The sequence below is a fragment of the Podarcis bocagei genome (genome assembly GCF_964188305.1).
Source record: "Podarcis bocagei genome assembly, chromosome: 6".
Lineage (NCBI taxonomy): Eukaryota > Metazoa > Chordata > Lepidosauria > Squamata > Lacertidae > Podarcis > Podarcis bocagei.
Window position 1 is genome coordinate 91,769,878 of NC_138130.1, and position 18,003 is coordinate 91,787,880.

The following is an 18,003-nucleotide window of genomic DNA, read 5'->3' on the forward strand; positions in this document are numbered from 1 at the left end:
GCCTTAGTTTGCCTACCCATGCACTACCTACTGAGTAAGTTCAGGTTTTTGGCCCAGGAATCATTGTGCTTCCCCATCATGGAAACCCTTTCAAACATCTAAATATCATGTTCAGTTTTTCCTGTGCTGTAGGAACTGCTCTCTCTCTCTCTCTCTCTCTCTCTCCTTTCCTTCATCCTGCAACATCTACATGCACAGGAGGTAGGGAAGTAAATTTCAAGCAGTCCCATCATGTAAGGTAGAACACTGCTGCTGCAATGCTCTCCCAGCTGCAGAGGTGAGAGACTGCACTGTGGAGAGCAGAAGAAACGCTAGGTCAGATGGGTGCACCTACTGCCGCCAGATGTCACAGACGGGCTGGATGCAGTTGGGGAACCCGCAGGGGAAGAAAGCTCAGAGCCGAGGGATTGGTGGTGGGACGATGATGAGTGGTCAGAAGGAGAAGAGGGAGATGACAGGGAGGAGGAGGTATCAGAAGCTGAAGAGGCAACAGGGTTTAGTGAGCAGGAAGAGGCTGGAGCAGAGAGCAGTCCAGATTCAGAGGATGGAGAGGAGGGGTCAGTGGTGGACCAACATTTTGGGGGCCCTGAAGCTTGAACTCTGCAACCAAAAATGAGGTTGGAGTAACTACTCTTTATCTTCTTCAATGGGGTTGTTCCATGACAGATCACCACATTTAAAAAAAAAACAATTAACTATCAATTTTGCTTGAAATTCCTTTACAACATTTGTGCTATTGACTCTTGCTGCGTTGGTTTTTTTAACAAGTGGTTGAAACTTTTTGGACAGGAGATTTTTAAAAAATGTTTCAGACTCTCATTTTAGAACATTAACCTCTGCCAAATCTAGTTCTGTTTTTGTTATGTACTGACTAAGCAAGAGCTGTTTGAAGAATCGCTGTGTCATCTGATATGTTCACCCACAACTTAACAGTTTTTATACGGCCAGTTTATCTCTTTGGGATGACTCTGTTTTTAACTGCTGCAAAGAGTTCCAACTGCATTGGAAGGCTGGGGTGTAAGTTTTCTGAGCAAAAATGGGTCCTTGTTACAGGAAGCCAAATATTTCTAAGAATCCTTAAAACAGCGGAGGAGTGCAGTGAAGAAATCATTGGGCAGTTGCTGAAGAATGCCATGTGCCTTATTTGGAGCACCTAGATTGTTTGCAGGAAGTCAAAGTGAGCTTAAATTAAACCAGCGAGAGAGTTCAATATTGGTCCTGGCTGCTACTACACCAGGTGCCAGCTGAAAAGCATCTCAAAATGCTGTCAGCAACAACAGCAGATTGGCAACCGTGAAGGGAACTAGACGGGGGACTCGTCGGTCTTGCTTCATTAAATAGATAAATAATGGTTGATTGTTTTTATTTGGTGCATATGCCGGCTTGCATTAATTGCTTGGACAACATGGGTAAACTGTCGTGATGTCTGTTCTGCTGGGAGCTCATTAGTGATGGGTTAGTCGCTCAATGACTGCCTTCGGATATTTTGTTTAGAAACTTTTGATATTTAAAAAAGAACGCTTTCCCAAAGAATTGCTGCTTAAATTTCTGTCTTATCATGCAGAAAGCACAAGGGGGGAGGAGGGGCGGGAGAGAGATAGTGCAGCCCTTTTTTGTGAATGAAAGATGATTTTTTGTGAATGAGCTCTGCAAATGGAAAATGATCACTTTTCTCTTTGTGTCCCCGCTATGCAGCTAAAGGCAGCTAAAGATCTTTTATCCCAGGTTTTCCTTGACCCATAAGATTGTACCCTGTTATTACTAAATTGGTATCGGTTCACATCACACTGTTTTACTGGGTTTTCTTCTTTTAAAAAAGTCAGATAAAGCCTAATCTACAAATAAAATAAAATTAAATCTTGAATCCTGTTTCACACATTGACCACCAGATGCTTGCTACACATGACGCGGCTGTACCGTACTTTTCTGTCTATAAGACGGCCCATATATAAATTCTAGCACCTATAAATCTGTAACAGTACGTCAGGGGTAGGCAACCTAAGGCCACAAGTGGCCCACAGGGGTCGTTTAACTGGCCCATGAGCCTCCTCAAAACCGAGCCACCTGCTCGGCGAGTCCCTGCCCGCTGCGCTAAACTCGTGTAGCGTGGTAGGGGGACTTGCTTCCATGGTGCTGAAAATCGCATCTATACAGACACAGATGCTGGAAATTGCATCTGTGCAGACGCCAACGCCGGAAATCACGGGCACACATGCTCAATCCCGCCCACAGAGGGATCTCCGCTGGAGTGAACTGGCCCAGGCGAGGTAAACCTTGCCGACCCCTGCAACATAGCTGTCAACTTACAGATTTGAAAATAAGGGACCAGCAGCCTCAAAAATAAGGGATCAGCAGCCAAAATAAGGGATTTTGCTATTGTGAAGAGTTACATGCATTCTCAATCCGGTATGAGGCGGTTGCGGCGCCGCAGCCGCAGCCGCTGAAGCACCGCCCTTCTGCGTCCCTTCCATCCCCTCCTCTTCCTCCTCCCTCAGGCCGCCTCCTCAGCTGCCACCACCGCTGCTGCCTCCGGGCTCGTGGGCGGCGTGGGCGAGAGTCTCTTTCTCTCCCCCCCCTTGGGCGGGGAAGGGTCGATGGAACTCCTCGCGCCAGGACGACAGCGCCAGTGCCTCGTGGCGGAGGACCCAGAGCCGCTGCTCCCTCCTGAGCCGGGCGAGCATGAAATCCAGGAAATTTAAGGGATATCATCAATAAGGGACAGCAGCGGGACACAGCGCTAGGATAAGGGACTTTCCCGCCAAATAAGGGACGGTTGACAGCTATGCCCTGCAATACGTCTATTGAAAGCACCCGGGGATGTGACCTGGATTTAGCTGAACCAAATCAAAACTCTATACACGTTCCTTTTAGGGAAGATGGAAGGGAATAAGAACACAGTGATCTCTTAAGCAGGTCAGGCTAAGGAAGACAATGGACTCCGGCTGTGCCAGGAGATTTCCGCATCCTGGTTGAGTGGCAAATAATTTGGATCAGCGGGAGACAAATTACTTTAACAGTCTTGACTCTTGGGGGAGTGCCATATTTGCAAAGATCAAACAGTGCTCCATGCAAACTTGTGGACTAGAGTCAATGGACCTGCTGTTGTGCAGATCCTTTTTGTAGACATGTGAGAGGATGGAGAAGGGAAGAAGAGACAAAGCCAGACAGAAAAAATGGGAATGAGTCACATCAAATAATATTGAGGTCTGTTCCCAGAGTTCCTTGAGAAGAGGGGCTGGCAATTAAACCACTGTGAGAACTGCAGTTCTTCAAGGGAAATAGGGCATAATAATAATAATAATAATAATAATAATAATAATAATAATAATAATAATTGCAATTTATATACCGCCCTTTATCAGAAGATTCCAGGGCGGTGTGCAACATTAAAAGCACATTGCAGAACATCAGTGATAAAAACATAATAAAAAACATATTGATGGACAGCCTAATAATAATATAGTCATCATAACAGTCCACTCACTCCTACTTTCACAAGCCATAGATTATTTAATAGCCATAGGCTTGGGTACAGAGGAATGTTTTTAGCTGGCACCTAAAGGCATGTAAGTGATGACACCAGGCGAATGTCTCTGGGGAGAGCATTCTGCACTCGGGGAACCCTCTTTGTTGTTTAGCCGTTTAGTCATGTCTGACTCTTCGTGACCCCATGGATCAGAGCACACCAGGCACTCCTGTCTTCCACTGCTTCCCTCAGCTTCACGATCTTCCTTCCAGTGAGCACTCAGGGCTGATTTCCTTCAGAATGGATTGGTTTGATCTTCTTGCAGTCCATGGGACTCTCAAGAGTCTCCTCCAGCACCAGAATTCAAAAGCATCAATTCTTCGGCGATCAGCCTTCTTTAAGGTCCAGCTCTCACTTCCATACATCACTACTGGGAAAACCATAGCTTTAACTATACAGGCCTTTGTTGGCAAGGTGATGTCTCTCTACTCTCAATAAACTACAATTCCCAGGATTCTTTCGAGGAAGCCCTAGCTGTTAAAAGTGGTATGTGATCTGTCTCATTTATGTATAGAGTTCTACTGAGGCTTGATGACTATTGACGCAAGCATGTTCTGCTTCTATGTAACAGGGATGGTGACAACCTTCTTCCAGCCTAGGGGCCGTGTACCCTTCTGAGTCAACTTCCTAGGGCCACAGACCTGAGGTGGGTGGAGCCAAAGGCAAAAGCGGGAGGAGCAACGGATGGAAGCTTCATCTTTGTTGAAGTAGCTTTCTGCTAGCAAGCAAGAGGCATTGAGTTCAAGCACCTATGCCAGCTGGGCAAAGTTACAGATGCCAATTTGTCCTTACCCACAACAACTTCAAATTCGGTGATGACCTGTTCCTTCAGATCAGCGGCACAGCAATGGGCACCCGCATGGCCCCACAGTATGCCAACATCTTCATGGCAGATTTAGAACAACGTTTCCTAAACTCCTACCCACTCAAACCTCTCTTGTACCTGCGATACATTGACGATATTTTTATCATCTGGACACATGGTCAACAGACCCTGGACACCTTTCACCAGAAATTTAATGATTTTCACCCCACAATCAACCTAACAATGAATCAATCTATGCAAGAAATACATTTTTTGGACACTACTATAAAAATACAGGATGGGCGCATAGACACCACCTTATACCGTAAACCAACTGACCGACAAACATATCTACATGCCTCTAGCTACCATCCCAAACATACCAAACAGTCAATTGTATATAGCCAGGCACTACGTTACAGCCGCATCTGTTCCAATTCTACAGACAGAGACTCTCACCTAAGAGATCTACAGCAAACCTTTTTAGAACTAAAATACCCAGCAGATGAAGTTAGACAACAGATCAACAGAGCCAGACTGATACCCAGAGAGAACTTGCTGCAAGACAGACCCAAAAAAGAAAATAACAGAACACCTCTAGTCATCACATACAGCTCCCAAGTTAAAACAGTACAACACATCATCAGAGATCTACAACCTCTCCTGGACAATGACAGTTCTCTTTCTCAAGCTCTGGGAGGAAGACCTTTCATTGCCTACAGACAGCCACCCAATCTTAAACAACTCCTAACCCACAATAATACTACAACCAGACTTAACACGGACACTGGCACCAGAGCCTGCAATAAACCCAGATGCCAACTTTGCTGCCACATACACCCGGACAACACCATTACTGGCCCCAACAACATCACACATACCATCTCGGGACTATTTAATTGCTCATCATCTAACATTGTGTATGCCATCAAATGCCAACAGTGTCCTTCAGCTCTCTATATTGGACAAACAGGCCAAACCTTACGCCAAAGAATAAACGGACATAAATCTGACATCAAGAATCACAAAACAGAGAAACCAGTAGGAGAACACTTCAATCTCCCAGGACATTCTATACAAGATCTCAAAGTAGCTGTTTTACTACAAAGGAATTTCAGAAATAGACTGGAAAGAGAAGCTGCTGAATTGCAACTCATTACCAAACTTAAAACCATGGAGAGACCTGGTTTGAACAAAGACATTGGATTCTTATCTCATTATACATGACTTAGCCATTTTTCACCTTCTCACCCCTTGCCTTTTCCTGTAAGACCTATTGCAGTCGTTAAGAGTCGTCAACAGGCTCATCTCAGCTATCTGCCAATCTCCCATTCCCACCACCCTTCTGAGTAATACCCCTTCCCACCTTCTCTCTATATAGAAGGATCTGGCAACTTCTGTTTCAGTGTATCTGAAGAAGTGTGCATGCACACGAAAGCTCATACCAAGAACTAACTTAGTTGGTTTTTAAGGTGCTACTGGAAGGAATTTTTTTATTTTGACAGCTGGGCAAAGACATTCAAGGAGGACATGAAGTAGGGCTAGTGAAAAGAAAGAGTTCCCAGACAGGAAGATCCATATTCAGCCCCCGGCCATGAGGGTCCTCATCACTGCTCTATAATACCAATAATAAAGAAGCGTGATTCATCTTTTCCCACACAGTTCTTTTTAATAGTCCAGAGTTGAGTCTAGTTTTAAGTGTTAGACATACCCTAATTACTGTTTACGATTCTGCAAAATACAAGGCAAAATTCATGACAATATATGGATTATCCCCATCATTAATGCCAGAGGCTTTTATGAAAATAAGAGAATTCCTTCTTGTTGTTTTTCAGAAAGGAGGCGGAAGCAGAAGAGGTGGTTCACTGCATGCATCGGAAGCCAATTAATATTCCACCAGCAAGACAATAGGTGTCAGTGTATCTTTTACTCTGCATATGTGGGTTGCCAACACACCCCTTTATGTAACTGGCATTTGTGAGCAAAGACCACAGACCAGGGAGAATTAAAGCTGTGGGGTGAACGGATTCGTTAGTGTGTCAGGTTTTAATAGCCTTTGCTGTAGCATTCTAATTACAGGGTAATGTTGTTCTTCAGGAATGATGGTGGGTGAAGAAACTCTCGCAAACAGTGACTTTGAATGCAGAGACTGTGAACCCTCTAAAATATCAGAAACTGCTAGAACTGTTCTGAAGATGGGGCATGGAGTCAACAAACCCATTTCACAAAGAGCTGGAGCTCTACAAGGGGGACGGAGGCAACATCTACAAAAAAAAAAAAAAGAGGGAGACAACTTATTTATTTCAAGCATTTTGTTTTACTCCACTCTTCAGCTGAAAAGACTCCCAGAGAGGCTTGCTTAAAACCAGACGGTTCCTGCCCACAACCTTACAATAATAAGACATGACGCAAAAGGGGAACTGGATGGAGAGGGAAAGGAAGGGGGGAGAAAATCAAATGTAGGCACCAGTTCTTTCAGGCTTCCCAGGGTTATCTGGTTAGTCACTGTGAGAACAGGAGCAAGTACACTGGGATAGCACAGTTGGTGGAGCATGAGACTCTTAATCTCAGGGTCGTTTGTTTGAGCCTCTTGTTGGGCAAAAGATTCCTGCATTGCAGGGGGTTGGACTAGAAAATGATTCTCGTGGTCTGTTCTAACTCTATGATTCCAAGTCAGGTCTATGTGACTTCCCACTGCTCCATAACAATTCCATCCACCATATAGATGGGTTTATGAAGCATTTCTGTATCCTTCTGCTGTGCTGAAGAAGAATTCCACGAAACAGTGGGTATATCCAGAATCGCTGTTCACTACGTCTGTTTGCGGACCACTTCGGCAGCGTTGGACGTCATAAAACAAAGTTTTATGGCTTGTTTTCTGACCCATTGCTTCTTTCAGAGACTTGCATAGCCTACAAAGACTTTCAGAGACCTATAAGACTTATGTTTATTTGGTTCTATGTTTTCAAGAGAATCCACCAAGAGTGCATATTTTGGGACTTTCAGAGATTTAGAAGATTTCTGTTTGTTTGGTTTTGCAGAGAGTTCATATTTCATATATTTCATATTGTTCAATGTTCTGTATAGATTATATAAAGAGTTTATATTGACATCGCATTGTTGTACAGTGGTGCCCCGCAAGACGAATGCCTCGCAAGACAAAAAACTCGCTAGACGAAAGGGTTTTGCGTTTTTTGAGCTGCTTCACAAGACGAATTTCCCTATAGGCTTGCTTCGCAAGACAAAAACGTCTTGCAAGTTTGTTTCCTTTTTCTTAACACCGTTAATACAGTTGCGACTTGACTTCGAGGAGCAACTCATAGAACGCGGTGTGGTAGCCTTTTTTGAGGTTTTTGAAGACTTTGGTGATTTTTGAAGCTTTTCCAAAACTTTCCCGACACCGTGCTTCGCAAGACGAAAAATTCGCTAGACGAAAAAACTCGCGGAACGAATTAATTTTGTCTTGCGAGGCACCACTGTATTTGGTCATCGTATTGCCTTTGGATATTACTACTATGTGACTTCCCAGCTTCAGTGGACACTGGTCTAAGCCTCTTGTTCTCTTGTACTCACCAGCGATATCACCCTTTTCTGGAAAAATCTCCAGTTAGTTTCTGTGGCAACCAGCCACTACTCTTTGGTCATGCAAAGAGATACTTAACAGACTGGGCTAGAGCCTTCAACTTACCAAAGACACTGATTTGACCACTTTAGTAGCCTGCCTTCCTACAGAATTCCATCCTACATATAAAAAACCGCACGCTTGACTAAGACCCCCAAAGATGACATCCAGACTCACCTTCCAACCCTAACAGTATAAATGTCCATTTAGAAACAATTACTAGAATTTAATTTTCACAGAAGCCAATTAATTTCACCTCCAAATAAACTCTTCAAGTTAGTTTGCAATCCACCCCACATCACCCATGTCAGTTGCTTCCAATTAATTTGTCACCAAATAATTTTCCACTCAAATCCTGCTCCAAAATCAATTCCCGTTCATTTATTTGTCCCCTTTCATCATTACACCAGTCCACAAATCAAAAAAAGAAAACAAATAGAGTGTAAATTTCCATTTTGATGAGGAAACAGGAGAAAACATGAAAGTTACAGTACAAAAACCTACAAAAGATTAAGCAACAATGAAAAGTATAAAATCAGCAGCAGCAACAACAACAACAACAGTACATTCATTCCAATGACTTAAAAGATAAAAGACCTGAGGGTCAGTTTGGAAGTGATCATAGGTTATCTTTAGAATGTGGAACAAAGCCAGTTCAAATAGTTTCTACTTTCTTGGCTTGGGAGAAAGGCTGCGAGTCAGCAGCTGAGCATCTGACTGACAGCAGCTCTTTCAGTCATTGTTTCTACACTTGCATCAAGACATACAAATTAGCAGATACATAATTTTTGCAAATCTGTGCCCTCATTTCTCATCTCTTTTGGTTCTGCATTTCCTTGGGGGGTGGGATTTGTAAGTGGCCATCCTAACCTTAAGGAATGTGGAGACAATGGGATTTCCAAAGTTGCTACCATATGGAACCTGACACCTGGAGAACATAAATGTATTATTCGCGCCCTAAAGGTAAAGGGACCCCTGACCATTAGGTCCAGTTGTGGACGATTCTGGGGTTGCTGTGCTCATCTCGCTTTATTGGCCAAGGGAGCCGGCGTACAGCTTCCAGGTCATGTGGCCAGCATGATTAAGCCGCTTCTGGCGAACCAGAGCAGTGCACGGAAACGCTGTTTACCTTCCCGCCGGAGCGGTACCTATTTGCACTTTGACGTGCTTTCGAACTGCTACTATGGCCAAAAGAGTGATACTGACGCACAGGAAAGCTAAGTGTACGGCTACATTTAATCAACCCATTGAAGATAGGATTACACTTGCAATTTATGAACGGATTTCTTATAGACATAGCCTTTGCGAGGACAAGTATAATGACATTTGGAAAGCATTTGTACATAATGTAGTAGGTTAAAAATAAACACGAATCTATTGGGGTAATCTAATTTAATACCTATAAATTAGATAAGTACATCTGGAATTGGAATTGTTAACTTTTAGAAATTCGAACTAAAATGCTGATGGATTTCATGAGGTTGTTACATATATATATGTCATCCTATCCACTTGCCTGATAGTACATCTTATTGAACTCAATAGCATTTAATATCTGTGTTGACATGTAGAGGTTCACAATCTTAAGGATTTCCTTTTGACTTTCGTTACACACTCCTTTTGCAATACAAGTACATCAAGACTGGCTTAAATCTTTCAGGGCTACGGAGAGTCAATGTGCAGAACTCCGAACACTTGAGATGTACTATAAGAATGTCAAGTATAATGAGTGGCAAAGCTACATGTGATAATCACCTCTCTGCTTCTGAGCAATTCAGAAAACCTTAAGATGACACAAATTAATGAGGAGCGGGGGGGGGGGGGGGCTTCAGTTCCTTTCCCCTACATTTCAAGGCAACATATGCTTATTTCCCAAGAGCACCTGTAACTCTTATTATTTTGAAATATTCAAAAGTGATCCACAATGAAGCTGTTATAAGAATTTCAGGTCTCAAATATATAAATTAAATGTTCATAAATGTACAAGGCAAACATGTACATAAATATATAAACCACATGTCTGGAAACAGTACAGGAAGACAGTCCTGAAACAATTTTGACTCTTCCAGTGTCCACAAATACTCCTCTGCAGTTTGGATGGAAATGGGAAAACCCTCCCCAGTGTCTCTGTGCTCACAAATCCTGCCTTAAGGGCACATTTAAGATATGAACGGGGTGAGTCTGTGACCTGGAATTAAGTATATATCATCACAAAAGAATGGCCAGGATGCCCAGGTAATCCAATCACTGACCATTAACAGGTTTCCTGCCAGACAAGATTTCTGCTGTAGACTGCCTCCTGTGATGGATTTCTGCTGTAGACCACCCCTTCAATGATGTACGTATGATGTATTGTGGGGGTGGTCTTGAGCGACAGGGTGGGCAATTCCAAAAGTCTATATAGGAGCTTGCACACCATTGTTCTGGGTTACTCCTCCCTTCTGCATGCGATGAGTGAGGACCCTGTTGCAACAGTTTAATAGAGATCAGCCTTACTAGCTGCTTTGCTTCTCAATACAGTGGTGCCCCGCAAGATGAATGCCTCGCAAGACGGAAAACCCGCTAGACGAAAGGGTTTTCCATTTTTCGATGCGCTTCGCAAGACGAATTTCCCTATGGGCTTGCTTCGCAAGACGAAAACGTCTTGCGATTTTTTTCACTCCCCCCCTTTTTCTAAGCCGCTAAGCCGCTAATAGCCTTTTAGCCGCTAAGCCGCTAAGCCTTTAATAGCCGCTAAACTGCTAATAGCGCTAATCCGCTAAGCCGCTAATAGGGTTGCTTCGCAAGACGAAAAAATTGCTAGACGAAGAGACTCGTGGAACGGATTATTTTCGTCTTGCGAGGCACCACTGTATTCTCTGGTTGGTCTCTGTTATTTTCTCCTACCGATAGGGAACCCAGTTAAGGACTCTATACGGGCTCTTGGATACCCCATAAGGGAAAAAGGGCAGATTTTGTTTACAACAGAGCTCTTAAAATAAGCTGCTGATACTCCTCAATGAATTATTTCTTAACTTGATCTTTGTTGAGGTATGCAAAACTTTATTTGAAAAATAACAAAATATGCAAGGCAGACTCAGTTAACATGGGTGTAGCCGGGAGTTGGGGGGGGCAGGCCTTTCGTTGGGGGCGGGAGGGGGGAGAACCTCAGTTTGCTATGTATTTTTATTGATTTGGGGGGCAGCTGCCCCTCCATGCCCCCTGGCTACACCCATGGCTCAGTATACTCCTGTTCCTTTAAGAGTAGCTTATTATCCTTGCACCCAAAAATTATTGTGCACAGGACTTGAGCAAAATCCCTTTGGATTCAGCATGGCTTATTTCTGAAGTAATGATTGGGTTGCAAGCTCACAATCTTTAGTACACTTGTTTAGGAAAAACACCCACTGAACATCTGTGCAGCACAGTTTATGCACTGAACTTAATGGGGCTTGTTGGCATGGTTGAATAAGCGCATGGTGCATGTACCCCTCTTTCCCCCCTTTTAGGTTTTAAAAAAGCCAGGCTGTTGTACAAATCCTATGCACTTACCTGGGAGTAGGCCTCAGTTAACATGGAGGACTTATTTCCGAATAGCATATATATCTATATCTATATCATCTATCTAAATATGACAGTACTATAAGCGCAATAATCATAGAATCATAGAATCATAGAGTTGGAAGAGACCACAAGGGCCATCGAGTCCAACCCCCTGCCAAGCAGGAAACACCATCAGAGCACTCCTGACATATGGTTGTCAAGCCTCTGCTTAAAGACCTCCAAAGTAGGAGACTCCACCACACGCCTTGGCAGCAAATTCCACTGTCAAACAGCTCTTACTGTCAGGAAGTTCTTCCTAATGTTTAGGTGGAATCTTCTTTCTTGTAGTTTGGATCCATTGCTCCGTGTCCGCTTCTCTGGAGCAGCAGAAAACAACCTTTCTTCCTCCTCTATGTGACATCCTTTTATATATTTGAACATGGCTATCATATCACCCCTTAACCTCCTCTTCTCCAGGCTAAACATGCCCAGCTCCCTTAGCCGTTCCTCATAAGGCATCGTTTCCAGGCCTTTGACCATTTTGGTTGCCCTCCTCTGGACACGTTCCAGTTTGTCAGTATCCTTCTTGAACTGTGGTGCCCAGAACTGGACACAGTACTCCAGGTGAGGTCTGACCAGAGCAGAATACAGTGGCACTATTACTTCCCTTGATCTAGATGCTATACTCCTATTGATGAAGCCCAGAATTGCATTGGCTTTTTTAGCTGCTGCGTCACACTGTTGGCTCATGTCAAGTTTGTGGTCAACCAAGACTCCTAGATCCTTTTCACATGTACTGCTCTCAAGCCAGGTGTCACCCATCTTGTATTTGTGCCTCTCATTTTTTTTGCCCAATGTTACCTCCCAGCCTGATAAGTACTGAAGATTAACTGGACTTTGGCAATTGCCAAATCATATACAATAGCTAGCATTAAACAATTAAACAACAAACATATACTTCAATAAGCCTAAGCAAACTTAGACAAACACTGTACTAAGTATATATAAAATAATCACCAATTCCCCTGCCCCACCCCCCTGGTAAGATACAAGGTTTCAGAAGAGTTTGTTCTAAAATGCATATAGTTTAAAATCTGGATGGACCTATGCTAGTCCTTTTTAAGACAATGGCTTATTCTCTCATTTCCCTCTTACAAGACATCCTGGCCACCTTCATGTTTCATTACTTGTGGGGTGAGTCTCCTCCCCTGAGAAAGATGTCTACCTGTTTGTGGGGTTGAGATTTCCCATAGTACTTTGAGCTATAAGTAAGGTGAGAGTCTTCATACTCTTTTTAAAAGAGGAGTGAGTGTAAAGTAGCAGCTCTTTTGCAGAGATGCTTTTCCCAGCGCTGATAGTTTTCATTTTGTTGTGCTTTCTTCAACTGATATGGCTTCTTCTGCAATTCTCTCTGAAGGTAATCCCGCAAATTAAGTGGGTTATTTATTTAAAACAGTTTTGGGCCTGTTACTGTTGCTAGTATTTTACATTTCGGTTCTTGTGTATTCTCAAACAAGCCCCTGGGCTCATTCACAAATTTAATACTAATTAAAAGGGTCATTGTTTTGCTTGTTACTATGTCGTGTGTTTGTGTGTGTTTACATTGCAAACTGCCCTGTGATCCTCGGATTAAGGGCGTCAGAGAAATTTAATAAATCATTGCTTGTCTTTTTAATTTTTTGAAAAATGTGTTTCAGTTGCCAAGTCGCTTTGGCTGCTTGCTAAGAATGGGAGATTTATTTTCCTACACACACACTTACACAATACAAATGTATTTGTGTGTATATACGTATAAAATGTATGTGAGAAACAGACACTAGGGAAGTAGCACATACTATCCCTGAGATTTGGCGTTGGATGTGAGAGACAAAACAGCTGTCTTGGGCCACAACAGCCAATAAAAAGAAAAGGCCATTCTAGGGTTTGCTTCAAAGAGCCTCGCTGGCTGTGGAATTTTCCTCCCTCCACTACCCAGAGAGATGGCAGTATCTCCTCTCTAGCCCCCATGCGCCTCTATGGTAAGCCGCTGCCCGCGAGCCCAGCGGGAGGGGGGAACCAGAACCGGCTTTGTAGACGCATGCGCAGCCGCTGCTGCGGCGCCGGGGCTCCACATTGGCGGAAGGAGTCGTGGAGCGAACCATAGAGAGGGCAGAGATGGAGACGGCGGCAAGAGAAGAATTAGGTACGGATCTTTATGTTTGCCGGGTGGCGGAGGGGATTGAATGGGTGGTTGGGGGAGTAACTCTGATCGTTAAATGGGAGAAGTGTTGAGAGTACGGGGAAGGGGGGAAAAGGTGTTTTTATCTCCCCTTTTTTTGTTTCCCTGTCACCCCTCTCCGCCCGTCATGGTTTGCCCCGTTCGCGTTTGCTCTATCCGAGGAGTCGGGAGAGACCATCCTGTTTGGAGGGGTGTGGGGGACGCAGGTTTGAACCGAGCCCCTTCCCCAGCTTAGCCTGGGCTGGCGCTGCAGCTTCGGGAGGGTGAGGGGAGGCCGGTGGGTTGGAGTTAGCAAAATCCGCCTTTGCTTTTAACTCTTGCAGGGGGATTGCAGTGTGTTTAAAAAAAGGGGGGGTGGGGAACCGTATTTTTATTGTATTTATTTCATTTAATAAGATTTATTGTGAAAAGCAAAACCAAACCGTCAGGGCGGATTGCAAAACCCTCAAGGGCGGTTTACAAAAGACATAACTGTAAAGGCAGCTTCTTTTAAACGTGCAAAAGGTTGAAATCAAAGTGACCTCAGCTTTCCAAACACCTGGGTAGCTTTGCCTGAACAAGAATGTTTCTAGCAAGCGCCAAAAAACAGAGCGGAGAAGGTGCCTGTTGGATCTCAATAGGCAGGAAGTTCCGAAGTGCAGGCGCTGCTGCACTAAGTGATTGGATTCCTTCAAGTAACACCTTCGAGACCAACTAAGTTTGTTATTGGTATGAGCTTTGGTGTGCATGCACACTTCTTCGGATACACAGCCGGTGTGGTGTAGTGGTTAAGAGCGGTAGACTCGTAATCTGGTGAACCAGGTTTGATTCCCTGCTCCTCCACATGCAGCTGCTGGGTGACCTTGGGCTACTCACACTTCTCTGAAGTCTCAGCCCCACTCACCTTACATAGTGTTTGTTGTGGGGAAGGAAGGGAAAGGAGAATGTTAGCCGCTTTGAGACTCCTTAAAGGTAAAGGGGACCTCTGACCATTAGGTCCAGTTGTGGATGACTCTGGGGTTACGGCGCTCATCTCGCTTTATTGGCTGAGGGAGCCGGCGTACAGCTTCCAGGTCAAGTGGCCAACATGACGTAAGCCGCTTCTGGCAAACCAGAGCAGTGCACGGAAACGCCGTTTACCTTCCCGCTGGAACGGTACCTATTTATCTACTTGCACTTTGACGTGCTTTCAAACTGCTAGGTTGGCAGGAGCAGGGACCGAGCAACGGGAGCTCACCCCGTCGTGGGGATTCGAACCGCCAACCTTCTGATCAGCAAGTCCTAGGCTCTGTGGTTTAACCCACAGCGCCACCCGTGTCCCTTGAGACTCATTAGGGTAGTGATAAAACGGGATATCAAATCCAACCCCCCCCCCCCCAAACTGGAAGGATTTTTTTTAATTTTGTTTCGACTACGGCAGACCAACACTGCTACCTACCTGTAAGTGATTGGAGTTACTGCAAATGCAATAACAGGTGTGATGTGGCACCTGTAGTGGCGCTGGTTCCGCCAATTGAAGTAGGTGCATGTAGGTTGACAAGGCATCACTCCTGTTGGCAATTGTGCTGCAGCATTCTGCACTAACTGCAGCTTCTGGATCAAGCACGAGAGAAGCCACACAAACAGCGCATTGCAGTAATCCTGTCTTGAAGGAACCAACGCATTAAACTAGTTTGTTACTACTGACCCCACTTAAAATGTGTGCAGGTTTCCAAATGGCCCACTCTCCAAGAACTGTGTGGCTGAGTTTTTCATATTTGCAGCGAATATTTATTTCTTCCCCTTTGCACAATGAGTGCATGGGGGTGTAAGTGGTCTCTCTGAATTTTAATTTGGGGCATTTGGCAATCCAGCGGGTGGGTGGATTCAGACAAAGTCATACATGAGTGGTGATTTGAACCGGAGAAGCAAGGCCACCTGAAAGGGATGTGCATGTTTTTATTTGGATGTGACGGTTCTGCTTTGCGTGTATACTTCTTTTGCATTGTCAGCGCTTGGACTACATAACCTTTTGAGGGCACTTACAACTCTGATTCTGCATGCCGTAAACTCTCAGAATCACCTTAAATGTGGGGCAAGGAAGGAGACAGTGTCAGTGGCGTAGCGTGGGTTGTCAGCACCCGGGGCAAGGCAAGTAATTTGCGCCCCCTAACCCGTGGATTTGCGCCCCCTAACCCTAACCCCCAGATGCAGCGCCCGGTGCGGCCGGCCCCCCTGCACCCCCCCACGCTACGCCACTGGACAGTGTGTGTTGATGGATCTTGCCATGTGTGAATGTGTTCATATGAGATGTTGCTGCACCAGCTCTTAACACACACCCTGCCCCTCTTTCGCCATCTGAGTAACTTGCCTTAATCAACCCAATTTTCAATGGAATTCCCACTTTCCAATGGGTTAAGGGTTGTGTGTGTGAACACCATAGCTAGGACTTCTGCCCTGTGGAGGATACGATGGATGTAATAGCCACAAGGTTTACTTTGGAAATAGTACTGAGATGCAATTAAGACTACTGTATTCCTCCTTGGACCTGATCACTCAGCATTGTGCAAGAGGGAGTTGGGTAATGGAAATCTACCCTTGGTTTTTACTGTGGCTGCAAGGAAGGAAAAAAACCATCAAACAAACTGCACTGAGCCACACAAGCAGCTGAGGCAATAAACTGTTTATTTATTTATTTCATGAAATTTATCCACAGCTTGATTGTAAAACCCCTCAAAGCAGCCCCCCCCCCGAAGATAATCATAGAATCATAGAATCATAGAGTTGGAAGAGACCACAAGGGCCATCGAGTCCAACCCCCTGCCAAGCAGGAAACACCATCAGAGCACTCCTGACATATGGTTGTCAAGCCTCTGCTTAAAGACCTCCAAAGTAGGAGACTCCACCACACTCCTTGGCAGCAAATTCCACTGTCGAACAGCTCTTACTGTCAGGAAGTTCTTCCTAATGTTTAGGTGGAATCTTCTTTCTTGTAGTTTGGATCCATTGCTCCGTGTCCGCTTCTCTGGAGCAGCAGAAAACAACCTTTCTCCCTCCTCTATGTGACATCCTTTTATATATTTGAACATGGCTATCATATCACCCCTTAACCTCCTCTTCTCCAGGCTAAACATGCCCAGCTCCCTTAGCCGTTCCTCATAAGGCATCGTTTCCAGGCCTTTGACCATTTTGGTTGCCCTCCTCTGGACACGTTCCAGTTTGTCAGTGTCCTTCTTGAATTGTGGTGCCCAGAACTGGACACAGTACTCCAGGTGAGGTCTGACCAGAGCAGAATACAGTGGCACTATTACTTCCCTTGATCTAGATGCTATACTCCTATTGATGCAGCCCAGAATTGCATTGGCTTTTTTAGCTGCCGCGTCACACTGTTGGCTCATGTCAAGCCAACAGGCTCATGATAAGCCCAACTGCTCTTGATTTATTAACACGCAAGCTTCACCTATGCTTGTTTTGCTTGCAAGAAATTCTATGTACCGTATGTTCCAACTGGCTTCCAACGAAGAGAAGTGCCGGATCGAATTCTGAATTCAAAATATTTGCATTATCCTTTTCCACCTTGACACCTTTTCACAGATCTTTTCACAGAAAGTAGCATTAATTAAAAACACAATCTGAGGGAGCAATCCTATACACAGAAAGGTGACGTGAAGCAAACTGGCTTAAAATTACATCAGATTCAAACTGGGTTCAGCAGTGGGGCTGCAGCTAGCTTAGAGCTAACCTAATCCTGGAAGAGAGAAAATGACCATTTTAAATATGGTCTGTTTTATGCCACCCCTTTTGCTGGCTTAACTTGTGTTCAGATGAACAAGCTGAACGGGCTAAGCATAACTGGTACATGATCAGTCTTCCAAAAGAACACTTGAGTTACGTAATTCAGCAATTGAACATGCTTCCATCCAGGGCTTTCCACCGCAGCTGGAGCTCATTGGAGCTCAACTCTGGCCCTCTAAGGTGGGCGCCATTGCCTTTCTAAGAGAAAAAGGGAGAAGTTCATGGTGAGTTTCGGCACCTCTTTTTCTGGAAAAATAACACTGCTTCTCCATTTCTCAAACACTGGTGTGGTTGACTTATTCATCCAGAAGCTTTATATGAATCTTCCACATTTCTGAAAGGCTTTACATATTTGGCTTAGCCACATGACTGCGTTTAACTACAAGCCTTGTTCCTTGATCTTTCAATAAACCATTTAATCTGGTTCTCTGTAGACCTGAGCAACATGGATTGCTGTTATAATCATAGTTCCCATCCCAATTCATGTATGATGAATTGCTCTTTTAGACAGAGCATTTACCCATCTTCTGACTAGCCAAGATACCAGGGTGGATAAA

At 44.4% G+C, this 18,003-nt stretch overlaps 1 protein-coding gene across 3 annotated transcripts in view; it reads left to right on the forward strand.

Annotated features, from left to right (window-relative positions):
• Positions 1-13,565: 13,565 nt before the first annotated feature.
• Positions 13,566-18,003, forward strand: part of SLC36A4 (solute carrier family 36 member 4) — a 104,634-nt gene continuing 100,196 nt past the window's right edge. For all 3 annotated transcript variants that reach the window (XM_081197405.1, XM_081197403.1, XM_081197406.1), the window contains exon 1: positions 13,566-13,657. In XM_081197405.1, coding sequence (XP_081053531.1) covers positions 13,630-13,657 — 28 coding nt within the window. In that variant the 5' untranslated portion in view covers positions 13,566-13,629. The remainder of the gene's footprint in view (positions 13,658-18,003) is intronic.